At 45.3% G+C, this 27,832-nt stretch overlaps 1 protein-coding gene across 5 annotated transcripts in view; it reads left to right on the plus strand.

The window, feature by feature from the left end:
• The window catches only part of LOC126516448 (papilin-like), a 530,520-nt gene extending 505,329 nt beyond the window's left edge, over nucleotides 1–25,191 (plus strand). For all 5 annotated transcript variants that reach the window (XM_055064066.2, XM_055064065.2, XM_050166565.3 and 2 more), the window contains 2 exons: nucleotides 21,366–21,494; nucleotides 24,920–25,191. In XM_055064066.2, the coding sequence (XP_054920041.2) occupies nucleotides 21,366–21,494; nucleotides 24,920–24,987 (197 nt within the window). In that variant the 3' untranslated portion in view covers nucleotides 24,988–25,191. The remainder of the gene's footprint in view (nucleotides 1–21,365; nucleotides 21,495–24,919) is intronic.
• Nucleotides 25,192–27,832: the final 2,641 nt, after the last annotated feature.

Below are 27,832 nucleotides of genomic sequence, written 5' to 3' on the forward strand. Positions count from 1 at the left end.
GAAATTTAGTTGGCGAATCCACTCATATGCAACGAATAAAGTAGGCAATGTCCCGTTTCGCAATTCTTTTTTTTTTTTTTTGCATACTGTGGAAACTCTTACTTGGCCGCTTGATAAAAACGCACAAGTTCCGGCGTGTTGCGTCGCGCCGGTGCGAACGAGCACGGGTGGGAGCGCAGCTGCGCCTGCGTTGGCGCTCCTAGTCGGAACACCGCTTCTGAAACGCTGCGCGCAGTGCCGGTATACAAAGATCAAAGCCCGTTTCTTCAATGATGACGGTTGAACGCGAAGCCTTCCACCAATGCAAACTGAATCAAAGTCCAAAGCCAACGACCGCGCAACGAACCCAAGAAATGCTGAGCGATCCGATGCCGTGCATATGTGATTTGATTGCCTCTTTAGGATTGTATTTTTTGAACATTGAAGTTGATTGAAGACACATATCGTTAAGTTGCATAACCTCTATTTTTTAATCATATAGCCGTTGATTACACGCGCACACTCACACTTTCACGGACGACTCTACATTTGCACAGTATTGCCTTGTGAACGCTGTGGTAGGCGGTCAGAGGCTCTGCCAGCGTAACGTGACTCAGCCTGCTTGCAAACGTAAGATCAATTCAGGAACGGTGTGGCGTCGTGGGCCTCTGTAGTGTCTTCAGTTTCAACAAGTAGCAATCTAGCATGAAACTCTCGATCCATTTGCCGTGCTCTTTCGCCACATAGATGTTAATATCACCGCACACCAAGATTGACGTACTTTGTGGCTTGAAGGTCTTCATCGTTTCCGCGTCACAGCGAGACTTGCTCGGACCGATATACACGCTGACGATCACAAGACCAGTAGGCATCTCGACTGCACAGGAGTCTTCCACATGGCTTCTGCATGCCGTTGCCGATACACGGGAACGGCCTTATGGGCACGATCGCGCTCGCGCTTACGTTCGTGCGCGGCATCTTGTTCTTCTGCCGTGCGCTGCACCCGCGGACTATCCATAGTGACGGCCGGGAATGGATTGCGTGAGGCGCGTAATGCAATGCAGATATATACAGTTCGTCTGGGTAGCGTGGCGTTCAACCATCTTTCCTTAAGAAAGGGGCTTAGATTTTTTTTTTGCCAGATTCTAAGACGGGAGTCTGTGTTAACGCGCACCTGCTGTCTCCGATGAGCAGGGAAGCTCCGATAATCGCCGACAGGGGTGGTGTCATGCCAAGCAGAGGCAACTTGTGCTTCCAGTGAACTTTGTGCGCATGCGCTACTCTTGTTGAGCTCGTCGCTTCGCGCCCTTCACGCACTGACCTGCCGGCCAGTCGACGATTGCGCGGTAGCGCGAATATAAACTGTAGTGTTCCACGCAGATGTGTAAGTTGGCTTTCCTGCAGTGCGTTTTCTGCACTCACCGACGAATCAGTGAGACATAGAAAGCTTCGCTTTAAAACGCGCAGTGCAAAGTGCACGAGCTTTTTTCCAACTGCGGCATTCACGCTGAATCCTTCACCTTCTGCCATATGTGAGTATGACATGAAACCGCTGTGTACCGTGTCCGTCCAACGCAATAAAAATCCTGACTTGAGCTACCATCAGATTCCGTCCGACGCCGAACGGCGGCAAGCGTGACTGGCCAACATTCGTAGAATGGGTTCAGGCGGGAAAAGAAGCCAGGTGGGTTCCTCCCCTGTACTGCAAAATAACTTAAACCCTTAAAGGGCCCCTGAAATGGTTCGGACAAATTTTGTAGACGCGTAGGGTACAGCTTAAGTAGAACATTCGCACCACAATTTAGGTGAAGCGTTACGTATTAATGGAGTTACAAGCGATTAAAAGTTACCCTCCTCCCTAGCCATGCTTTTCCTCCTCAACTCGTTCGCCGAGCGACCGGGGTTAAGCTCCGCCTTCACGGGTTCCGCGTCACGATGCGACGTCACATCGTCCCCTTCCGGTTTCTTTGGAGCCCGCCCCCGCCCGCACCCGTGCGAGACCCCTCCGCTAGCCGCTTGGCCGTCGACCGAGAGCTATCAAAGCAGCGTGCGTTGCGAGCATTCTGTCGCAGCGCCGAACGTGTCTGGTATTCCGGTAACCACAGGCAAGCTGGTCATTTCGGCAAATGACTGGAGGCATAAACTCAAGCTGATATAGGAACTTTAGCGTAGACGTACGTGAGCAACCTGATCGGTCTGCACCGTCCAGACACTTGTTGGCGCAGCGCTTAACCAGCCAAAGAAAGCGCCAATTTGTTCTAACCAAGTGTAAAACATTTTAAACATATATAAAAACAACGTGTTGATGATTACACTCCTGCGAAAAATACACACCAGCAGCAAAGAAGAATACACTTCGTTGCTGCTACTGTGCATGGTTGAACTCTGTGCCACCAGGTGGCTGCACCGTGCTGACCATTCACATTTGCCCTTCTGCTCATTTCATGGCTCATTCTCAAGCCATTCTCAAGAACAGACGCTGCAACGAAAATTCGTGTGCTTGCAAATGAAGCCATCAAAACTTTATGGAACACACCAAGCTTAAAACATACACGTCTACACCGACTGGACCCATCCCTTCGACTTCCACCCCCATCTGGACTCTCTCGACTAGAAACAGCAGTACTTTGCCGACTGTGGCTTGGTGTCGCCTACACAAGACCCTTCGCCTTCCGAGTCGGTATGGACGACAGCGCGGCTTGCAGACACTGCGGCGGCGAGGAGACCATCGAACACGTGCTCTGCCACTGTCCTCAGTACAGCGCGCACCGGCTGTCACTAGCGACCACGTTGGCACGCCTTGACGACAGGCCACTTTCAGAACAGTCAGTTTTGGAATGCCGACGTGAACTGTCGTCGCTGCAAAAGTCGGTCAAGGCTTTGTTGACTTTTCTACGTGACAGTGGCCTATTAGAAAGACTATAATGACCCCATTTCATCCCTTTTCATATTTTTTTCTCACGCTTTTATTTTTGTCACGCTCTTCTTTCCGTCTTTACTTCCCCTTTCCCTTCCCCTAGTGCAGGGTAGCAAACCGGAGGTTTTAAGTCTGGTTAACCTCCCTGCCTTTCTCTCATTTGCATATCTCTCTCTCTCTCTCATGGCTCATCCCGTACGGCACAGTAAAGCGGCCAGACCCTGTCCCCTTGCGCTTGCGTTTGCCTATAATATCGGACTCGCGAAACTTTATTGCGTTAGTGATCTTCCGGTGTAAAGCGACGGCCACAAACGCGCAGATCCTGGCGCCGATCGGATAGCGGCAGTCCGATGCGCAGCTGCCAGTTCGCTCGTATGCTGCCTTGCAGAGGGATACGATGTCGCAGCTTGACATATTGCCAGTCGCTACGTTGCAGTCCACAAGGCAACAAAGTCGAATCATAGTGCTCGCGAAAAGACTGAGACCGACTCTGACCGCGGAGCTCTCCTCAAAATGGAGTACGTTGTAACACGAGCAGACGACACTTGCTGTCTGCCGGATGTGCTTAAGTGTACTGAAAAATTGTTCTTGTGCATTCTCTTTATGTTACTTTCTTTTTATAAAAACAAATGAACTAACATTCCAAGTATTACGAAGATCATTTGTTTACCATAAAGTTGGAAAAATTATCGATCACGCGCCCTGGTCAGCCAATCGGATAGCTCGCCCCACTGACGTCATATGGGCGATTTCCGTCATATGGGTAGGGGCGGCTTAAAATTCCGCCGAGCAGTGTGCTGCGATCGGCAGCGATGTGCATTTTTAAAACCTTATAATAAATTACACGCTTTACGCGGCGCACTTAGATTTGTCAATTAATGATCAGAAGGGTCTACTCTAACGACTCAGTACGTTTGTAGAAAATCGTCAAAATCGTTTCAGGGTCCCTTTAAAGGGAAGCTGAAGAGTCTGTCGAATTCAATAAGACGCTCATAAGCCGCCGTGGTTGCTCAGTGGCTATGGTGTTAGGCTGCTGAGCACGAGGTCGCGGGATCGAATCCCCGCCACGGCGGCCGCATATCGATGGAGGCGAAATGCGAAAACACCCGTGTACTTAGATTTAGGTGCACGTTAAAGAACCCCAGGTGGTCGAAATTTCCGGAGTCCTCCACTACGGTGTGCCTCATAATCAAAAAGTGGTTTTGGCACGTAAAACCCCATAATTTTTTTTTAAGACGCTCATATACGGATGCGGGAACCTTATAAACCATGGTGGTAAAATTTTGGGGGGGATTTTTCACTTAGGAGCGACGCAATCGTCGGTTAATACTGCGCTGTAGCTCCGCCCCCCGTCGAGCGCCGCACGCTGCTGCTGACGCTGACGATGCGAGCGGAGACCGGAAACCGCGGCGTAGTGACGTCAGCACTGGTGTTCCGTTCCTTCGCAGTCTCCGCGACCGTGCTTGACCGGGCTTATTTCTGCGTGCGTGCCGTCCCAATCTGCTTCGCTCGACCCTACATTCCTTTGTTTCTGTGTATATAGGAGTGGTAGTTGACGTGCGCAGCATCAATTGAACTTTTAGGCCGATCATGCCGGTGTTCTGTGCAGCCTACGCTTGCACGAACACCAGCGGCCGCGACGTTGTTCCGGTGTTCCATTAGTTCCTGCAAGACAAGAAGCTTTGAGCTAAGTGGGAGGCTGCTGTAAAGTGAAACAACTTCAAGCGCTCAAGAACAACAGTGTTGTGCTCTAGGCACTTCCGTGACGATTACTACCGGAGTTTATCAATAATGCGTGCTTTGGGTTCTCCTAAAAAAAAAATAGTTAGCACGCTGATCGGAAGGTGCATGCTTATCTCCCACCCTTGACGCAGGTTTCATCGCCAAGCGCCGCGAATTTTCTATTCGCGTGTGTGTTGTGAAACAGCCTGCATGCAGCTACCATAACGCAGTGCAAGCGTAAAGTTTGCATGTGTTGGAAAGCCTGCTCACGCCAGGACGCTGCGCTCCCCCTTCTCTCGCACACATAGAGAAACCGACCGTCTCACGTAGCCGATGGAATTCGCCGCCTTTACGACTTCGGTTACGAGTAGTGTGCGGATGGCGCACAGATGAAGGTCACTACACGTACTGCATCAACCGGGAAGCTTTTCACGCGTTTAAGCCGTCTTTGTAGATTGCCGACAGCTTTGGACAGCACACAAATGCCGACGATCGCATCCCCGCTTATGTTCCACGAAGAGGCATGCAGGAACACAACACTACAGTTCTTTGACCGGAAACGAGCTCACTAGATCGGCGAAAGATCGGCGAGATCACTAGATCGCTTTGCAAAAAACATACTCACCAAAGAGCATTTCCAAGACGAGGAGATCCCAAGACTTCGCTTTCGTTCGCGTCGAAAGCACTGCTCGCACCAGCATCGTTTGCTTCTTCGAGAGGCCGGCTCTTCGCAATCGGCTCGTACATGTAGGGAGTAACGCCGAACTCCTCAGAAAAACGCAGTCTCTCTAAATTTTCCATTACCGTCTCAGAATAACAGCACCAAACTACCTGGCACCGCGCTTCATGTGTAGCGGCAGCGGTCGGTTCGGACGAACACTAGTGTTGACGTCACGAGGCGCCCGACCAATCACAGGCGGAAACGAGACGCGCGAGCTGGCCGTGTCCGCTGCTGCACTTTTCGTCGAAATAAGATATATTTGCGCTTTCTTTCGCTCAATTTCGATACGATATTCGAATTCGGAGGGTTGAAAACCATTATGTACAGATGTTCACTCATTTTTTCTGGAAAATCTTTCAGCTTCCCTTTAATCCTTTAGCGTATTCGGATGATCTGAAACTTAATATTTTCCCAAAATGTTGGTGTCCCCTAAAAACTTTTTCAGAGAAGTGCTCTTTTTTGAAGGCCCGCAGTTGGCCATGGGCCGAGTACCTTTTTAGAGTGTATGGTCTTCTGTCTAATATCAACAAATTTGCTTGAAGTACCCTTCTTTGTGGATCGTATTTCGTGCACTCGAGGAGATGATGATGCACATCTTCGTCTGGATGGCCACAAGAGCACTGCGGACTAGAGACACGTTTTATCCTGTACAAGAAGTGTTTCGTAAATGCAAGACCAAGACGTAGGCAGTGTAGCAATGTTTCGAATTTTCTGTTGTCTCTTAGATTTTCCGGCATCGACAAGCTTATACATGTGTCTATAAAGCATAACTCCGAGTTATTAGTTTGCCGATCAAACTAGGTAGTTTTGCTGAGGCGACAAGAAATGTCTCAGAATCAGACGGACTTCACTACGCAATAGGGAAAGATTGGTTGTCTCTGCGTTGTGTGCCCGATTCGCAGCTGCGTCCGCTGCAGTACTACCAGGAATATCGCAGTGCCCAGGTATCCACTGAAATGCAATTACATGGTTCATTGCGCTTGCTTTTGTAAGTTCTTTGCGCGTCTCATCAAGCAAAGCAAAGTGTTCAAAGAATTTTTCTTGTTGCTTTGTAGTAGTGTGAGAGCGGCTTGCGAATCGCTAAAGATAACCCATTTTTGCGAATGTTTTTGTGATGTTATGAAACGGAAAGCACACAGGATTGCAAACAGTTTTGTCACGGTGGAAAATGTCTCTTGGAATAATTTAAATGTTTGCTCCAGCGCTAATGTGGAATGACGAATGCTGAAGCAAGGAATTTTTATGACACGAACCATCTGTATATACGTGGATGTACTGCGGATATAATGAGTAAATTTGGAAGAGTGCCAGTTGTTGTGCAGCTACTATGAACATGTCTCTGTTAGATATAATTCCGTCAACCGATAATTCTATTTTAGGGCATAACATCCAGGGAGGGTAACTAACATTGACTTTGCATAATTCAAATCTTGGTAATAATGCTTTAAGTTCTCGACAACATCGTGAATTTTGCTTTTGATTCTTTCGGTAAGCGCGAGGTTTAAGGATGCTTCTCCTGTTGGGTTAAGATGCGATAAATATGTCGGCATGTTTCAACCGTTCGTATGACTGGAAATGGTGAGTGACGAGCTTCAGAAATTACTAAAGAACTCGAGGTAGCCTGCGGAACCCCAAGACACACTCGCAGCCCTCTTGCCAGTAAACGTTGAAGATGTTCCTCAGAACTTTGCGATAAACCATGGAGAATAGGTGCCGAGTAAGCAGTTTTTCGTTTTATGAGTGCGTTATGAACTTGTAATACTGAAGAGACTGATCCCCTCAACGTTGTGCCAGCGAGTCGCCGAAGTACGTTTATTACTGTATTGGTCTGCATTTCAATTGCACGGATGTGTGATGCCCCTGTTAGCTGGCGGTGAAGAATAACTCCAAGAAATGTATGCTCTTTCACAAACATCAAAGTTTGCCCATTAAGCGTAAGTTGGAAATTATTCAGCTGTCGTCTAGTGAAAGAAAGTACGGTTGTCTTTGCGTAGGAAAGACTCATGCCTCTTTCTTTTAAAAAGGTGTCGATACTATCAAGACCCTCTTGCAGCGTTGTTTGAATGTCTTGTATATGATATCCAGAAGCCCATATGCAGATCTCTTCAGCGTACAGAGAATACTGTACACCAGACGGGAGTTTTTGTGGCAAAGCTGCCATTACATAGTTGAATGAAAACGGACTGAGAACACTACCCTGCGGAACGCCCTGCGGAACGCCCTGCGTGATACTGTGATAATTACTCGCTCCTTCGATTGTTTCCATAAATATTTTTCTATCTTTTAAGAAATTTGGCGCCCATCGCTCTGTTCTACCGTGTAAGCCAAGCTCTAACATACCAGCAAGGACGTATATGTGACTTGCAGTGTCGAATGCTCTTTGAATGTCTAAGAATACTACTACTGTCACATTTACGCAAATTCGTTCATGTTCTACGCATGTGGCAATGTCTAATATTGCATCCATTGTACACCGATTTTGTCGAAAACCGGTCATGTAGTTGGAAAACACATGTGTGTGTTCACACTACCATTGCAGTCGACGTCTATCATCTTCTCCATTAGTTTGGAAAAACAGCTTCTGAGTCTGACGGGCCGGTAGGAGTCAAGACAAAGCAGTGTCTTTCCTGGTTTTAGTACTGGAATTATCCGAGCTAATTTCCATGAATCTGGAAGGGTCTCTCTTATCCAGATATCATTTAATATCTGCAAAAGAGCCATTCTTTCTACTGAACCTAGGTTCTTTAACATCACATGCGTACCACCATCTGGGCCTGCGCTTGTCTTTGTACGGCATGACGAAAGAGCACATTTCAATTGATTTAAACTAAACTCACAGTCAAGTTGAGGATGTTTTGACATAAAGCACGCACGAACCTTCTGTTCTGCTAGAGTTGTCGAACTTGTAAATTGTAAGCAAGTAAACGGAATTCCTGATCTGGATATAAGTTGACAGAATTCGTCAGCAACAGATGTTTCCGGAGTGCTTCGAGTTACGGCAAGGGCTCGGAAGGGATGGCTCTGGGTAACTGGACCGCTAAAAGATCGGACAACTGACCATATTCTGGGAACTGGAGTAAACGGAGACAACGACGCGCAGTATTCTCGCCATCCTCTCGTACCTAATTCTTGCAAGCGTCTGCGCGAAGTTGACTGAACTTTCTGTGCCATCTTGTAGTCATCCAGCTTTCCACTGCGGCGGTAGGCCCGTTCTGCGCGTCTTCTAATTGCTCTTAGACATTCATATTCCACTTCGACGGCAGCGTATTCATTTGGAGCAATGACTTGCTTTGTGCAGATCTTGTAAGACTCACACAATATATTTGCAAAACTTTGAAAGTTCGGATTTTCGCCCAATGAGTTACTTAAATGCTGACGAAAACTTTGCCATTTAGTATATTTTGAGTAGCGCCGGGTCCCGTCACTCCGTATGAGGCGATGATTTACGAGGATCGGAAAATGATCACTACCGCGCGTTTCTATGTCTGTTGACCATTCAACACCGTAAAGGCGGCCTTGTGAGCAGAGCGTAACATATATACAACTTCAATAACGAAAGCCCCGCAAGAACGTTGGAGAGCGGTCATTTAACATGATCACATTACTTTTTTTTCTGCAGCAGACTCTATAATGCTTCCACGAGAATCATTATATTCACTGCCCCAGATGACGTTGTGTGCGTTGAAGTTCCCGCAAACCAGCACATGTGAGCTTGCGATACCAAACACATTCACCAAGCTGTCTACTTGTATTCTGCTTGAACATTGCAGATAAAGACAGGTCACTGCGACACTTGTACTTCTAAAAGATGTCTTGCATGCTACGAGCTCTGGTATATTTAAATCACTCGACTGTATTTAAAAAGACGGCAGGTCTTTTCTCACGCATAACACCGCTCTGCTACTTCCAGGACCCGCCGTGGTTGTTCAGTGGCTAGAGTCTTGGGCGGCTGAGAGCGAGGTCACGCGATCGAATCCCTGCCATTGCGGCCCCATTTCAATGCGGGCGAAATGTTTTTTTAGATTTAGTTGCACGTTAAAGAACCCCAGGTGGTCAAAATTTCCGGCGTCCCCCACTACGGCGTGCCTCATAATCAGAAAGTGGTTTTGGCACGTGAAACCCCATAACTAAATTAATTAATTAATTGCTACTTCCAGCTATTTATATATGATTTAAATATAACACAATTTGAAAGACAAAAGCCATCTCGTACACCTGCCTCCTGTATACATAAAACAGGAAGGTTATGTTGAGCGAGTAGTTTGCGAAAATCAGCTGACTTATTTGGAAGGCTATGAGCATTCCACTGAAATATGAAAACATTGTTGTAACGATTATTCATTGTAAGCCTGCCGTGAAGCTGTTGGTGGTTGTGGAAGCACCAACGATTCCATAGAAAACAGTGCTTTTACCTCTGGTAGGTTGTTTGCGTGTGGAATGGCACTGAGAATTGCACGCCGAACTGTGAATAGCATGGGCAGGATTATCTGTGTCACGGGTAAAGACGCGTAATCACCAAACGACGCTGAAGCTCCATACGTGCTCGAAGCAGGTCACTGAAGAGCTGAGTGAGATGATCGCTGGGATTACTGGTTTGGTTGAGGCGATTGTTGAGGTAGTCACTCAGATGTTAGATGAGGTTGCTGTGTCAATTGCAGAGGGCGTTGCGGAGAAGGCCGGCGAATTTCACTCGAAGCCTGGCAAGGTTAGTATTCTCTCAAGGTGGATCGTGTCGCTCGCTGTCAGAACGTTGTCAATCTGAGTGCTTTAGAGCTGCAGGATAGTTCATATTGACCCCTTGCTCTTTTTCTTTGTTGGGAGTTGGAGGCGCGCACGTTACAGCATCAAGGTTGGGTGGGGGCGCATTACGAGGGGGCAGCCTTCCGTATTTCAACTCATGTCTGCGTAACCTTGAGGCAGCTCTGCTGTATGGTTTCCGATACAGTTGGCACACTTTGGCTTACACACAGACTTGCGCTCTGAATGGTTGTGGTCTTCTGAGCATGTCTTGCAGCTACGTGGACTGCGGCAGTACTTCGATAAATGTCCAAATTTCTGGCAGTTGTAGCATCTCAGAGCAGGGCCATGATATTCTTCTACGGGATTCATTGCGGCATTGGTTTGTCTTCTCTGAAATGGAGAATGACTGTTCTCAGAGGGCGTGATTCTACCACTCCGTCTTCTTGGTTATTGTAGCGCGCCTGACGACGGGCAGATGTCAAGCCAAAGTTCTTCAGAAAGTCAACGAGTTGTTCTTCCGTATACTCAACTGGCACATGGTGTATCTTGCCAACATTCTTGGTATAAGATGCTGGAATCAATGGCTTGACTCCGAAGCCAGCCACTTCGCTCATCAACAGTAGATGTCTTGCAGATGAGACTGAAGTAACATTGACAGAGAAACTTCCATCTCTATTCACGCGGAATGACTGTACCTTTTCCTTTGCCGCGGAGACAATTTCCGACGCAGCGCGGTTTGGATTCACTTGCCAGAAGTTTCGTCCTTCCTCTGAGGGTCGAAAAGCAACTGGAATTCCCTCAGGCCGCTTCTTTTTGTACGTTGCCACGGAGAACGGCGTTTCATCGCAGTCTATGTCGTCATCTTCACTTAGCTCATAGGTAGATGTCCTGTCGTCGTCAACCCGTGGTTTCTTGGCTTCACTTTCGCTTGTCTCAGCCATATTCTCTGAAGGTGAGCTGGAATGTAGGGCAGCGTTGAAAACTAGCATCGCCGGCTTGATGACATTAGGCGCGTGTTGTGGCACTTCCGATTGCGGCGCCAATTCTGCGGCACTAATGCGCCTAGGAACGCGCTGTCAGACATATGGCTCGTGCCGGTGTTCTTTGCTGCCTACCCCCGTGGTAGGCGCAGATGCACTGTGGAGCGCAGCAAAACTACGCGATGTTGTGCGTGATCTTTAGCACATACGTATCCCACGGGATGTCTATTCTCTCTGAACAACAGCGAAGTCTCAACACAGCACTGATTCTTCGAAGAAAACAGAAAATAATATCTCACCAAAGAAGCAGCGGCCGCTCGGAGGGACTTCTCGACCAACCGCTTGATCCATGTATTGTGGGAGCGACATCACAATCGTTGTACGGCTTTGAAAACACACTTTGAAAGTGGTAATTAAATGTTTGCGCTATTTGCCAGCTGTCCGTAGCGAAAGTGGTGCTCAACGCCACCTGCTCGATTCGTCGATGGCCCTTGTGCGCCAAGAAGGCTTTCTGGTGCAAAACGCCCAAATGTTTCAGCGAAATACCGTTCTCGGGACTCATGGAATTTTACACTCAAAGGTACTTTTGAGTTGTTGAAGCACCTTGTCGTCAGTGCACTTTAGTTCCTGCGACACTTTAGCCGACGCTTTATCTTGAACAGCTCTCTGGCGAACCAAGGGCTCTCTCTTGTTCACTCGGTCTGGAATCAAGTTTTCTATACAGTGGTCACAGATGTATACATTGGGATGTTTTTAAATTAAATGTAAATAGCTTTCTTGCCAGCTCACAAAAGCGCTACATTGTGGAGGCAAATTCGAACACAAGAGCGACGAGAAAATATGCTTACAAATTGTGAAGAGCCTTTAAATAATTCTATCAAAGGGCTTCCATGGCATTTTATCTGGAATATTAGGATCACCTGTTATAAGCACACAGACTAGGCAAGGTTTTACTATTATTGATTTCCCCACGCTGCCGGTCGCAAATAGTATGTGTCCACGGCTGCTAAATGAAAATTTTGGGGTAAAAAAACTACTTCTCTAAGGCAGTCCCGTCAAGTTCTAGCATATCTCTATTGATTGCAAGCTTAGCGAGCTCTACTTATCGGCTGTGTGGACGTTGCACACTGGCAAAGCCTGCCCCAGACCGTGTTCGCCTCGTGACGTCGCTGCCACTCTGCCGCCTCCTGGCCCGACTGGTGGCGCCGCGGTGGTGATTGGAGGAACAAGGCTCCCTGCCCCGAATTCCGGCGTACGCGACAGACGTCACTTTGTGCGTTTTCATCGAGCGGCTGTACTCCTGCTTACACTTCGTACAAGCTCCAAGGCAATGAATGAATGACTGCCTCGGCACTTCAAGGATTAGCGAACGCCTTGCCTGTCTACACGGGGATTTCCATTAATTTTTTAATCTTGGGTACGTCAACTTTCTACTTGCTTGCGTCATCGTGAATGTTGTGAAATATTCCCTAGAAAGGCACATTTTGTGGCGGACTGAAACCGAAGAGGTTTTTCAACATAGTTTATCTTTATGGGAGAACCATTAACAATCTTTTTATCCAGTGTTCGCTCGCAGGTTATCTAGCAATGCCTTTTTTTCTGGTCCCCCGGGATAAGGACGTGCATGTGCCCAGTACGGTTCTTTATGATCCATTGGTCTGTATCGAGGTCTGAAAGAAGCACCATTTCGCGGTGTTACCTTCATCCTTCAATGTACCTGTACACCGCGCAAGCTTTATACGAATCGCGTTCTATAAAAGCTCTACGTGGCATGCCTGCAATTATCGCGGCTCGGTCTGCCTAATGCTTTCCAGTTTTCGCCAGATGTGTGCTAAAGAAGAGTGAACAGATGATTTGAATCACCCTGGATGTAGCGACGAATCCACTAATAGATCATTGCTATGTACACATCTAACAAAAAATTTGCCGACTACACTTATCGCAATACCAGGCTTCCTAACTGCTCCTCCATCTTTGTTAGCAATCTTTGGTATAATTATGAGGCTACATTCTTTTGTGGGCACTGCTCGTAAAAGAAATTTGGATGCGCTCTGAATCACGCGCATTCCGGCTTCCATCGAGTACCCCGGACTCTCAAGAACGTGGGATACACCAGCGAATCACGTTTACTGGAACTCATTCAGACGCGCACAATATCCGAGTCACGGAGATTCATTGCAGGCTCACGCGCGCACGCACTCGAACTTCGTGGCACTCAAGTGCAGCCAGCCTCGCGGTTACGCGTAATTCTCAGATAGCCATTGTGCGGTGGCTGCGACATTCTGCTGATTAACACGAGATCGCGTGTTCGATGCGCGGCCGCAGCGGGCTCCATTATGGCCAGAATGCAAAGACTCGCATGTGCCATGCCTCGGCTGCCTAATTGTTAAAAAAAAAACCTTCCCTTTCCCAAACTCAATTAGAAGCCGCGAACGCACCGCGACGTCTCCAACGCGTTTGCTGTTTCCAGACGGTAAACCGCAAAATTTAAATCCGAGTGAGTAGATAGCATGTTAGCTTGCCGACATAAGCGTTGTATTTGGTGCAATTACTCCCTCCCACTCTAGACTGCACTTCATTTACTTTGTTAGCACTGGTTTGAGAAGCCTCTTGATTGAAACATGTCGTCATTTGTAAGAATACCAAAATTCTGGCCTAAAATTATGGGCTTTTGCGTGCCAAAACCCCTTTCTGATTATGAGGCACGACGTAGTGCAGGATTCCGGAAATATAGACCACCTAGGGTTCTTTATTTTGCACCTAAATCTAAGTACATGGGTGTTTTCGCCTCTATATAAATGCGGTCGCCGTGGTCGGGATTTCATCCCGCAACCTCGTGCTCAGCAGCCCAACACCATAGCCACTGAGCAACCACGGCGGGTAAGTGTGGCTTGCGATGACAAGCGCAAATTTGTGGTTGCATCGGTTTGCGCTATCTTATGTGAAGCCTCTTTTCTGTTATATGTCTAACGACGGAAAAAAGTGAGGCGGTGAGCAAAACAGATAATAATTTGCACCTGAACCTCGAATGCAACAGCCTAGACGGCGTCGCGATGCTTCTCCGCAGCACGCACGAAGGTTTCACCACAACACACAATTTCTGAGCCTTTCCGGCGCAAGTTTGCCAATGTCTAACTGGCTAAATGACCGATATGAAATATCACGCACACCAGTGCCAGCTTGCGCAAGACGGATGTGAATTCGCTACCTCAAGTGCTCTCAAATGCAGTTTAATGCGAGGAAGCTCCTTTCCTTGCGCTGAAAGATAGTCCGCGTAGAAGTGAAGTGTAGCAAGCCTTGCTTCTAAGCTAAGCGTCTGAGCCTTCCGATTTATGATGCATGGCGCGTCTCGGCGGCTAGCGAATCAGTACTCCTTTGCAGAACGCAGGAGCTAAAGAACAAGAGCGCTGTGGTGGACAGGGCATTTGTACAAACCACTGCTTTATATTGTGGCTTACATCCTTAAAAAAAAGAAAGGTTGGCATGACCATTAACCAAATACTAACAATTTCCTTGTCCAAAAACACACTACCAAGTTAGTAAATCCAGGTAGTAAAAGTGGTGGTAGTGACAACCACTACCTCCTGATGGTAGTACAAAACACTAACCTAACCGCCTCAACCTAGTAACACTAGTGTCAATGCGAACTCGCTAATAAAAAAGCACTATCTTTTAGGGTAGTTGAAAGTACTAACTAGCAGGTAAATAACACTAACTGGAGTAGGAGCACTACTCTTCAAGGTAGTTGAAAGTACTAACTAGCTAGTAATAAACGAGGAAAAAGGGGGTTAACCGAGGGGCCCGATTTTTATTAGTCATATCATAAGAAGCCAACACTAACACCAAGGACAACGTACTGCAAATTACTTGTGCTTAATAAATGAAATAAATAAACAATAAATTAATGGAAATTAAAGTGGATGAAAAAACAACTTGCCGCAGGTGGGAACCGACCCCACAACCTTCGCACTTCGCGTGCGATGCTCTACCAATTGAGCTACCGCGGCGCGGTTTCCCCATCCACTTTCTTCGGTATTTATGTATCCTATTAGAATCCTGGGAGCGTTAGCCAGCGCCACCACTCACAGACCTCAGCGGCGGACGTGGAACGTCCTTTTCGCCGCACGCGTCACGAGAACGTGATCTTTTCGGGTGAAGGCAACTGGTCAATAAACCTACACATGCTACCTGCAGGCATCAATGTTGCCGGATTCGAGACCCTCGTTATGTAATAAACGAGAAGAAAGGGGGTTAACCGAGGGGCCCGATTTTTATTAGTCATATCATAAGAAGCCAACAAACAGTGACACCAAGGGCAAAATAGGGGAAATTACTTGTGCTTAATAAATGAAATAAAGAAACGATAAATTAATGGAAATTAAACTCGATGAAGAAACAACTTGCCGCAGTTGGGAACCGAGCCCACATTGTTTTTTCATCCACTTTAATTTCCATTAATTTATCGCTTCTTTATTTCATTTGTTAAGCACAAGTAATTTCCAGTACGTTGTCCTTGGTGTCAGTGTTTATTGGCTTCTTATGATATAACTAGCTAGTAAGTAACACTACCTGGCTAGTTAGAAGCACTAACATTTAGGGTAGTTTAGAGTACTAACTAGCTAGTAAATAATAATGACTAGCTAGTTAGAAGCACTATCTTTTAGGGCATTTGAAAGTACTAACCACCTGGTAAGTAACACTAACCCAAATACTAACTGGCTACTCAATGGCACTACCTTTTTGGGCAGTTGAAAGTCCTGACTAATAAATAACACTAACCCAAATACTAACTGGCTAGTTAAAAGAACTACCATTTTTAGTAGCTGAAAGTACTGATTAGCTAAGTAATATCACTACCACATTAGGCTAGTAAATATCGCTAGGTCCAAGCATGTTATCAGGATCTCATGCATACGCAAAGAGCAGGAATGGTGCATTGGCGTAGACACATCAGGTGCCTCAGTGCAATGCAGCAGAGGAAGCAAGCAGACATATCACGAACTGTAGAATTGAATTTTATTGTTTTCAATCACTCGTGCACGTTCTTAATGGCAGAAATCGCCTGTACGGTAACAAGTGTTGCCGGTCTTGATGATGCCAAACCAGAGAAATGCTCAACGAACGCGAAACATCTTTGTTCTTTTTAGTGTACTTGACATTTAAAATCCAGTAAAGTTCCACGAGGAGAACAAATACTTCTATTAAATCAACGGCTTCTAGTTGAAGCCCTTCAAATGTTGCATACAAGATGCTCCCTTCTTCTGAATCCTTGCTTATAAGTGCCGGGTAAACATCCTGTAATAACATTCAAAATATGTAAGCAGACAAGAGTAAAATATGAAATCAAAATCATTTCTTACCGGCCGTTCTAAAAAGTGTGGTTTTTCATTCACCAGGAAGGCCAACATCTCCACCATTTCAACAGCAAAGCGATCTGTGAGCAATAAAAGAAAATACCAACGCAAAATGATGCTGTGAAAACAAGTGATGACTGGAACAACTCAAATAACAGACAGCATAGTGGGCAGTGAGAAGTATAAACAACAGATTAATGCAGTGAAAACATAGCAATCAGGTTCGTTGCAACACAGCAGTTTGCGATTGATCTTGACAAGATATACTTGCTTGATTAAAATAGAAACACGCATAGAACAATGAGGAGAAAAAATGGCAGTGCATGCAAGTGGATTATTTCAAACCTGTGGTGGTCGAACATAATGTGCTGACATACTTAATAATTTTTTATGAAAAACCATGGGCATTTAACGCAATAAAGGTAGTCGATGTCCGTCTGTCTTTATATGTTGCACTCAGGGGCTAAGCTGCCTGTTATAGAAATATTTATAAACCAATTGTCAAACCTATGACAGCAAATATTTCAGGTCCATAACTTTCAGACACTGGTAAAGATAGATATGCCCCATAAAAATATTAGCTTAATTTTTTCTTCTATAAAACAGAAGAACAACATCTTTGTTTCTAAGGCGTATTTTTAGAAAAAAAATTGCTTTATAGGAATTACTGGCATGTAGCAGTTTGTCAGGGCACGCAGTGCACACTAAAACTATCTGTATAGCGAGAAAAATATACTTTGAAATTGCACAGGTTTCATAAAATTGTAGTTTGCTTCAAACTGAGGCAGAAATTATGCACTGAAGCAGTCTTAATAGACATAGAGCAGGTGACTCACTTGCTAAACTGCATTTTATATTGTCAAAAATTTTCTCAGTCACTATATAATTATAAGGTGAAGTTTGTGTTCCACGCATACCACACAATGTTACTATACTGTTCGCAAACAAGACAGGGGCTGACAGATGGAATAGCACACTGGGGTATAAAGTTTGTAAACAGGGATAAGGTGCCTCAGAAAGGCTGGCCAACGTTTCGATAGGAGGACCTATCTTCGTCAAAGGCAGCCTCGTCATCCTCGGCGTGTTAGTTTTAAAGGGTTACTGCAGTGACGTCACGTGCGGGTGTTGTCGCTGGCGGCTGGTTTTAAAGAGAGAGACTACCAGAGGAAACGAGCGCTGTCGTCCGACGTCTGTGAGCTTCGTTCCCAAGACGAGGGGACGAGAGGGGGAGAGTGAGCACGCGGGGGGAAAAGAAAGAAAAGAAGAGGAAAAAAAGAAAAAAAAAAGGGGGAAGCCAGGGCGGCACCAAGACAGAAAAGAAAGAAGGGGGAGAGAGAAAGAACAAGAAAGAGAAAAACAAAATTTTTAAGAAAGGCGGGGGCTTGGGAGCGTGTTGGGGATGCGAGCATTCAGAGGGAGTCGTTGGCGGCATGTTTTTGGGGCATTAGAAGGGCCGGTCAGGCGGTCAGTGCGCGAGTAACACAAAAGACAAAAAAATAAACACACATACACACGCAACACACACACAAAAAAAAAGCTGTGAGTTGAAAGAGTGACTTGAGTAGCATAGCAGCAATACGTCGAGTAATTTTGAAATAGTTAAGATGGCGACGAGGAGTCTGCGGTGCAATGTATGGGGTGACTGAAAGGCAGCGGCATGGTCTTTCAAGGGGCATTGCCCCAATCGCTCAACGTAGGTGTCGTTACGGCGGCATCCAGAAATGGCGATACTCTGGGTTGAGGCGCGAAAAAGGCATATTGACTTCGGAATGTGTTGATGAGGGGGTTTCAAAAAAAGATAGGTTAAAAAAAGGAAGGGAAAAGAGAAGGGGAGGGGGGACCAAAACCGGAATAACAAACAGGAGGGTGATGCGCGCAGAAGCGAGCGGGGGCAAGTGTACATGCAAGAAGGGGGTCGTACAGTTGATATAGACGTAAAAACCTGAAAGAGTACATTAAATTGAGTAGTAGGCAGGAAAAAATTTTTTCGAAATGGAAGGGTAGGTGACGTTAAGAATTAAGGTTAGCTGGTGGCCTAATGTGTTTTGTGTCTTGGTTGATGATATGAGAATTTCAGATTTAAGTTACCGCTTTTAAAGATTCTAAGTTGCCGCGTGCCAAATTAATCCCTATCGGGTGTAGGCAATTAAACTTGTGTATGAGGTATGATTCCGTATACTTCCTTTCGCGAGGGGAACGGAAATTTGTTTGTAGTATACAGAGCCTTGCTTTGTCAAATATATGACCATGTTCATTATAGTGGCTGGCTACTGCTTTGGGTAAATTGTGTTTTGTGTCCGCGCGGTGACCATTGAGTCTTGTATTAATTTGTTGTCCAGTCTCACCTATGTATTGTTTGCTACAAGCGGCGCATTCTAGGCAGTAGACTACGTTGCTTGATGTGCAGGTCAAAGCCGAAGTTACCTTGTGTGCGTAATTCGACGCTGTACTTTTTACTGTAGTAGTAGATTGAATATGTTTGCATGTAGAGCACCTGGGGCGGCCACAGGGATTGGTTCCCAACTTCCTCTTTGTCTGTAGTTTGGCGTGCACAAGAACATCGTTAAAATTAGTGTGGCGTCTGTAGGCTACTCTGGAAGGGTCGGGAAAAATCTTATTAAGTTTCTGGTTGCTGGTGAGAATTGGGTAGCATTTACTAAGGATGTTATTCACGTTTGGGAGTGCGTTTGAGAATTTAGTAGTAAGAAGAGGCGTTGTTGTTCTTGTGATCCTCGGGCGGGGCTTGAGGACCTCGGCTCGATCAAGTTTGGTTGCGGCGATGTAGGCTGTTTGAAGGTCACTGTTTGGGTGGTTCCTGTTTGATAGGGTTTCTTTAAGGTGATCGAGTCTATCTATGTAGTCTTGGTTTTCAACGCAAATGCGACGTAGTCGTGTGGCTTGGCCTTTAAAGATGCCTTGTTTGCAATGTCTGGGATGGTGGCTGGTATATTCTAGGTACTGTTGTTTGTCGAAAGGTTTCCTATACAGCGTTGTCTTTAGCTCACCATTGTCAATGTATATTGTTGTGTCCAGAAAGTTTATGCGCTCAGTTGAGCATTCTGATGTGAATTTTATTGTTGGGTGAACAGAGTTTAGAAATGCTACATATTTATCTAGACTGTCTTGACCATGTCCCCATATTATGAGTATGTCGTCGATGTATCGTAGGTATGTGTGGGGTTTGGTAGCGCAGCGCGATAGGAAATCTGTTTCTAGAATCCCCATAAATATGTTCGCGTAGGTTGGTGCAAAAGGCGTACCCATGCTTGTACCATGTATCTGTAGGTAGTAACTCTCCTCAAATTCGAAGTAGTTATGTGTTAGAACTAATTCAAGGAGAGACAAGTAGACTTCAGTAGAGTGTTGTGCATTGTGTTTAGACAGCGTTTGTTTTATTGAAGATAAACCATCAGGGATTGGAAATGTTGGTGTACAGTGCCGTGACGTCTAGTGTTGCGAGAATTCTGTTGTGGGGTAGTGTGCTTTTAGTATTATAATTCTCAGCAGGTGGGGCGTATCTTGTACAAATGACGGAAGTGCTTTTGGCAAGTCACCAAGGTAGTGGTTAAGGAAGGTAGTGGTTAAGGGAAGGATTCTTCTTTCCCTCTCCTCCTTCTTTTTTTTCTGTCTTGGTGCCGCCCTGGCTTCCCCTTTTTTTTCTTTCTTCCTTTTTTTTCTGCCTTTGTTTCTTTTCTCCCCGCGTGCCCACTCTCACGCTCTTGTCCCATCGCCTTGGGAACGAAGCTCACAGACGTCGGACGACAGCGCTCGTTTCCTCTGGTAGTCTCTCTCTTTAAAACCAGCCGCCAGCGACAACACCCGCACGTGACGTCACTGCACTAACCCTTTAAAACTAACACGCCGAGGATGACGAGGCCGCCTTTGACGAAGATAAGTCCTCCTATCGAAACGTTGGCCAGCCTTTCTGAGGCACCTTATCCCTGTTTACAAACTCTATACTGTTCGTAGAATTTTATATTTTCTAACCTTAAATATTTAAAATTTTCTGCCTTTTTTCAAACATTTCACAAATACGATTTATCTACAGTAGCAATGCCTCACTACTGGAGAATAGTATTCGCAGGCGTAGACATCAACAATAATTTTTATTTCTTGCACAGGTAGTTTTGTTACTGAGGATAGATATTAAAAACCAGTGCACCTAAAAGTATTCCGACAAATATATTTAGGGACAAGAAACCATTTTCGTTACATTAAACAGCAGTGAGTTATTTCGGAAAAGCTTGAGTGGCAGAGAGCGACATCTACACATGTACCTTCTACCATGTATAGCAGACATGTACATCTATCTATTGATGTTCCATATATATTTTTATGCCAAACGCCAAAACTACTTTCTTGACTTCGAACACCAAGCTTTCTGCAAAAAAAAAACTGCTTCAGTTTTTTCTTTCAGGTGATCGGCTTAACCTTCAAAGCTTCAAATATTTTTCGGCTATACTTTGTGAACAAGGCTATCATTCGTTTTCAAAATTTTTTTCTTGATTTTTATGCGTTCCAAGAAAAAAAATCAAACTTTAATAATTTAACTCGACTTTTCTGGTGCCAAAAATACTCGAAGTTTTCGAGCATTTGAAAAATGGGCTGTTTTATTGGGCTATTTCTCATCAATTTATTTTGTTGCTATAAACACCATTTGAAGGACTTGATCATATAATGTGCCTTCGATAGAAATCTTAATTGAGCCTTTATTGCTTAGCTGGGGAGCCAAATAAGTTGTCGCCAAAATGGCAGAATAATTCTGGCAAAAAATGTAAATGTGGAGACATTGTTTTTAACTTCAACAAACATGTAGAATTTTTATCAACTTTATCTGTGATGTTGGAAAGAACGCTGGTTTATTTGGCGTGGAATGACCCAAAATTATGGACCTCTATCGTGTGACTGTAATTTATAAGTGGAGTGAAAACTGCGCGAATTCCGCTTCGCAGGTGTCCAGGCCACCGTTGCAAAGGCGTCTGCCAGCTGCCCGGAGTCCATAGAGTGCAGTTGCGGGAACTTCGTGGTGGAGGAAGGCGGGTGCAAGGTCTGCGACTGCCCAAACGCTGCTTCCAAAAATCGTAAGTGCAGGAACCTGTTCCTTTCTCTTAAAATTGTAGAGAAAGCTCTGCTCTTACCGCTGCTCTCTTCTTCAAATCTTGTAGGAAGGGCTGATTTGATGGTTTTAATTCTTCATTATAGCACTGGGCGCTGTTTCTTGCCTGGTTTGCCAAGAAAAAAATTGCAAATTGGTGCCTTCATCCGCGCTTCTCGCAGTGAGCAACGTTGAAGAAATGGCAACTTCCTGTGTCCTCGAATGTTGTCCTAGTTTGCCCTAAGATGACGAGCACTGAAAGCTAGTTTTAAAAATTCACACAGGAACTCCTCTGGGAATTGTCTAAGTATGCATAAGCATTCTCCCATGTGCTAATCTACACGTAGCCCGGTGTGATTAGTGATCATCAATGTTATGAGACTTGGTCCGAACAATATAAACCCTCATCAACCCTCATCGGTCCTTATAAACCTTATAGGACTAGATCCGACCCTTGGCAATCCTGAACAGTTGTGATCAACCTTATCGGACTCGATCCGAGTTTTATCAGCGCTTTGCCCTTCTCTACCTTATTGGGCGTGGTGAGGTCCTTATCACCTCCCATTATTCCTTATCAACCTTATCGGACTTGAGCTGACCCTTATCGAGATTTATTGGTGTGTATAACCTTACCGATCAAAAATTGCACAGAAAACAAGGGACGAGAAAGAACCACGATAGGAGCGCAGACTAGGAACTGAAGTTTATTGTTAGAATTATTAACCTTATCAGAATTGCTCCCATCATTATACGCCCTTATCGCTTTTGAGCACCTTATTCATCTGCGTCGAAATGTTATCAACCGAGACGAGACCGATTCACACCATCACACCTTATCAACTCCTTGATTCTTTATTTGTCTGAGTTGCGCGAGCTGGAAGCGCATCAGCCTTCAAATGTGTGGGACAGTTCGGTCGGTGAAGGAATTCCCCAATGGAAGGCGGATATCGCGCAACCACTGAAACGCGTCGAGGATGTGGCGAGTTGGGCATAAAATTTTCGCAAAATCACACTTTTCCTGATGAATACAATGCCAAAAGGTGGCCGTACATGTGGTCCTAGAGATGGCTTTTATTCCTCCATTGCCAAATCTTTCAACAAAGCCTTCTTAGACAGTGTTATCCTATGACATCTGTTTTGTACCGCCGGTACAGCACATTCATATGAATCAGATGTATTCGCCGACTGCAAGCGTGGGTGTTTAGCCCAGTAGGTAAGAGACACGGCTGATAAAACACACGGCTGGTCATAGTTTTTAAACTTTCTAAACTCGTCACCGCGAACGTTTTTTCTTTCGCATTAACTTTGTTATGTAGGTTAATTTATTAATGGCAATTCGTCTTACCTGACGGACGGACCGACGGACAGGTGTCCTTGTTGGGTAGGCATAGAAATAGTTACGCATTCAATACTTGAAATGCATATTTCCATCGCCTCAGGGCTTTAAATATTGCATGATGAAATAATGTAACATGTAGCGCTCTGGCTAATTTGGACACTGATTTGCTATGTACTTGTCAAGGCATAGAGCGAACACTCGTCGTTCATCCAAGAAAATAAGTTACATTTACAATGTCAACTTTTGCACGGTATTACTTTGCTTGAACGCATTGTTTCTCGCGCTGACGTAAAAATGCCTTTTACCAGTGTGCCTGCGCCCGCGTCTTTAAACATTTCGAGAGTTTTATACAGCTATGCGTGCTTGGCGTTCTTGCCTTTGTTCTACCTTAATATGAGTGAGTTGATATTTGCGCCTTATAATCTAGAAGACTACCTTAACGCAATATGGGTCATGTCACGTTAATACAAATGCTTATGTTCCGTCAACAACTCCACAAAGCTTGTGTCGGCGATGTTTGTGCGGCTCAAAGAACAGGAAGGATTTGTTTTTCAAGAAATAGTATTGTAATTAGGGTTTCTTTATGTGAAGGGAACGGCGCTATCTAGAGTTTGAATTTGAGACAACCTTCTAGAGTTGCAAAGGCATTATGGTAGTGTTGATTCTTGGTTGCTTTTAATGAAAAGCGTCGCAGTAGTATTTAAATACTCGTGGCACTTATCCTCTTCCCGTGTAGAAAGGTATAATGGAAGGTTTCGTGCTCATTGGTTATATTCTCGGAGATAGACCTTTGTTGCCTTTCAAAAGGTAATGACCTCTAAACGCGGCGTGCTGAATTGTACGGAATGCTGAAATTGTACTATTCTATGATACTGATGACTCTGGTGATGCTGTTCGTTACTTTGCTCTCCGGAACAGTCACCGCAGCAGCTATTGGGTTAAAGACATGAACTCTTGTTGTGAAAGAGAAAATCCAGAACCGATTACTGACGATGGACACATTACTATAAACACCCGTGGCTCAAAGGCTGTGTTTGAGCGCATCAATGTGCCTGTGCGTACAAAAAGAGCACCGAAATGTCTTCGTAATAATCAGTTTCGAAGCACCTATTTCGGTTGCTCAGCTGCAGGTGCAAGCCTGTTTTGGCCAGATATACCTTCGTTCTATAAGTTAGGAAGAGTAAAGCAATGAACGGGGCTAGTTGGGTGGACGTTCATGATTAGGAAGAGTGTTCTTTATCTTGGTGAAAGTAGTTTTCCGTTCAAATTACCGGATTCACGATGCTTCGTTGTCTTCTAGTTCGCCATCCGGTAAGCTTCTGCTGGCCTCTTTGTCACCTGCACCACGCTATTTAGGCTGCCTCAATGTTGAAATACTTCAGCTTTCTTGTGATCGAAGAATATACCGCCACATTTTTGCAATGGCCGGAGATGCTCTTTGCGGAGTGCACCGGAAACGAACCCTTCAACTAAAAGTTTTTCATACTGACGCGACAAAATATTTCGGCGCTTTTTTTTCCTACACACTTTTTTTTTTCTCGTTTTTGTCTTTCATTGTGTGAAAAGCCAAACTGAACGTTAAAGAGTCGTAAGTCGATTGGAGTACTTGGTCCTCACGAAAGTCTGCGGTAATTCCAGTGGTACGTTAAATACCATAGTTCATAATGAGCCATGGCTCCATTTCGTTAGAGTCCTCTCAAACGTTCTTCTGTGTCACTTGTGGTCTCCTGATGCAGCCACCAGCCCCTCAGAAATAAACTGAGAAACCTGTCGCACCTTCACACTTCAGTCGAATAGCAGACGCGTAGAGCCTCCATTTCAAGTGGGCCTTCGGTTAACAACCAAGTGTTTGCATCGCTTCACACTTTGTTTGACAATCGAGGCGCGTCCCCAGTGACTTGGGACGACCGAAGCCAAGTGTTGTCATTTGGGCTTTTCCTTCGCAGAGTGTGTTGTAATTGGGCACCCAGCTTACTAGCTTGAGCTCGATGCCTCAAGCGCCCCGGAAGTGCGTCACCAAGAAGAGACGGCTAATCTTTCTGTTTACGACATGGCGCTTTTCTCTCTTGCAGGTGCTTGCGCGCTGGCCGCCGCATTGGCAATCAGCGCGTTAATAAGAACGACGCTGTTCAGCCCTTGAAAAATCGCGGCGGATGCCGACTGCTGATCACGCGAAACCCACTTGCTCAGACGCTGGAAGGTCACAGCGAACGAACCTAGTCACCTGGGAAGACGCTTTCTGCTCGTAATGCTTATCGACCCGCACGCTGCGTCGTCGGTGGCTGTAATTAGCTTTGTGTCTCGTTTTAGTGTGAACGCTAAATAAACAGCCGCGTTGTTATAACGCACGTGTCGCTGTGGTGAATTTTTTTGTCCCTGCAAAAAAGCCATCAAACTTTGGTCTGGGGACATGTGATATGTATTTACAGTAAGACTTCGTTCACTGTCATATCAGTTACTGCATAAGCTGCGGGGGGAATAATTACAACACTCACTGCACTTCATACGCTACGAAATTGGGCCATTAGAACACTAGCTCTGTGTCTTTGCGATTTCAGAGGAATTCCATTGCGGCACTCTAATGGCGTGCGTTCCGTTAATGTATTGATTAAATTTAACCTTCTTCTGTTTCTTTTTAAAGTTGTAAAAATATTACTAGGTTTGCTTACACGAATAACTTCATCTTGCCACAAGTGCAAACCAATTACGGTAAGCACGAGGCTCATTTTTCGGCTATATCATTATGCGATATCTTTTTCTGTAGGTCATATGTTGAATTTCATGAACGGGAAAAATTGTCATCCACGCGCATGTAGCATGAGGCTGTAAAGGAAACCCATATGGTTTTTTTTTTTTTTTTTAGAAATAACGTTTCGCAGTTGAGGAAGCATTCGTCCTGGTCGGAGATACGAAACCGGGACCAAAGCCTATTCGGGGCAGTCGCTCTTCTATAAGAGCTAACCAGGACGCTAGCAGGTCGCATCCCGATCGAGGGCCAGTTAATTGACAACTCCAAGCACAGGGACACTGGTTATGGCAACTCAATTCTCCTGAATCCCGCAAGCTGGAGGAAGCACAGGAATCGACATTTGGGCAAGTTTGTACTGGTTCAATATGTTCACGGGGCAGCGCAAGACGACAAAGACAAAAGGCAGGAAACACACAGGACAGCGCGGAGCTCAAAACTAATATTACTTGAAGCCATACACAAATTTACGTACTACGAGCTATATCCACGTGCTCTCCCATCAATGGCGTCATTATCAGTACATGCGCAGGCGAAACAGCAAAAGCCTCTAGTCTAATTCTACACTATGAAGCAGTTTAAAAATGCAAATTCACAGTCATGCAAATGTAATGAAGCCATGCTTACACAACATGATCCTTTTTTCCTGGTATGGTAGGCCTCCAGTAATATCCCAGGTAGTCTGATTGCTATGTGCGGAAAGCTTTTTTAAACCGCTTCATAGTGTATCATTAGATTACATGGTTTTGCTTCTTTGCCTGTGCCCTGATAATAAGGCCGTCGATGGGAGAGCACATGGGTATTGGTCGTAGTACTTAAGTTTGTGTGTGCCTTCTAATAAAGTTTCTTGCGAGTTCAGCGCTGTCCAGTGTGTTTCCTACTTTCTGTCATCCTGCGCTGCCCCTTCAAGATGGAAGAAGTGTCTTGAAAGGGAAAAATTGTCATCCACCCGAATGTGGCACGAAACTATACAGGAAACCCATATGGGTTTCCTTTGTAGTTACGTGCCACGTTCGGGCGGATGACAATTCTTCCCCTTCAAGATACTTCCTCCAACTTGAGGGATTCGGCAGAACTGATTTGCCACGCTTAAATTCGATGATTCATAGATAATAAAATTCGGAATCCGATTCACAATGGATCCAACACCGCACAAAGCTTGACTGTCATATACGATGTCTAATATGATTTATGCTAACATATACCTTTCTATGGGAACCTTTATAATGTTTATCAGGGATTACTTGATATTGTGCTTAAGATAGGGTAAACTTCAGAAAATAGTGTAAAATAATGTATCCTTTACTCCATTCATGCTCTGTGGAGGGATTCGGAGAATGACATGCCCTTTTTTTTAAAGCGCCAAATCTTTTTAGCTCCCGTTGTCGACAACCTTCAAGTGACCTTGAGCCAAAAGCCAGAGCCGTTATCCAGGATCTTAAGCGACAACAGCCGGCCAAGTTGCGATAACAAAACGAGGTCATCCGGACAACCAGTAAAAAATGGTTGTCCCCACACTTTGTAGAGGACCGCATTACATACGTTAGTTACTGCCCAAGCAAGTTACAAAAAATATTGCTTCCGAGTTCTTCCTAATGTTTGTTCACAATATCATTCAAGCTGTAACATCTAGTACGCTGAATTTTCGTCATTTCCAATAGCGACGCTCAAAAGACATACAGGGCACCACCCAGTTGAAGAAGACAACAGAAATTTCTATTTCTGTCGCGACTACCGAAATTTCTGTCGTACGACAGAAGTTCCTGACATTTCTGTAGTTGCGACGAACATTTCTGACGTTACGACAGAAATTCTGTCGTCGCAACAGAAACATGCATTCTGTCGCGATGACCAAGAGTTCTGAAGTTGCATTTGAAACGTTCTGTCGCGATAAGAGTTATCAAGCCGCAACAACTTTCTATCGCCACAGCGATTCTGACGTCGCGACAGCAATTCGCTATCGCGACAACAGGCACTTTCTGTTGTGGGGTTAGAAATGAGCCACTTTCTATCGCAGCAGCATAGGTTGTGAAGTGGCGACGGAAGTACTTTCCGTCGTGAGGCTATAAAATTGTCACTTTTCCATCGGTGGTATACACTGTACTTTTATCTTGGGCGGTATTCAGTGGTGCGTTGTCTGAATCCGGCAATACCGATAGCACCGACACCAGTATTAAAGTCAACGGGGCCAATTGTCGTAATTGTTCACTGACGACGCGGCACCAGCAATCGCCCTACC

Source organism: Dermacentor andersoni, chromosome 1, assembly GCF_023375885.2.
Source record: "Dermacentor andersoni chromosome 1, qqDerAnde1_hic_scaffold, whole genome shotgun sequence".
NCBI lineage: Eukaryota > Metazoa > Arthropoda > Arachnida > Ixodida > Ixodidae > Dermacentor > Dermacentor andersoni.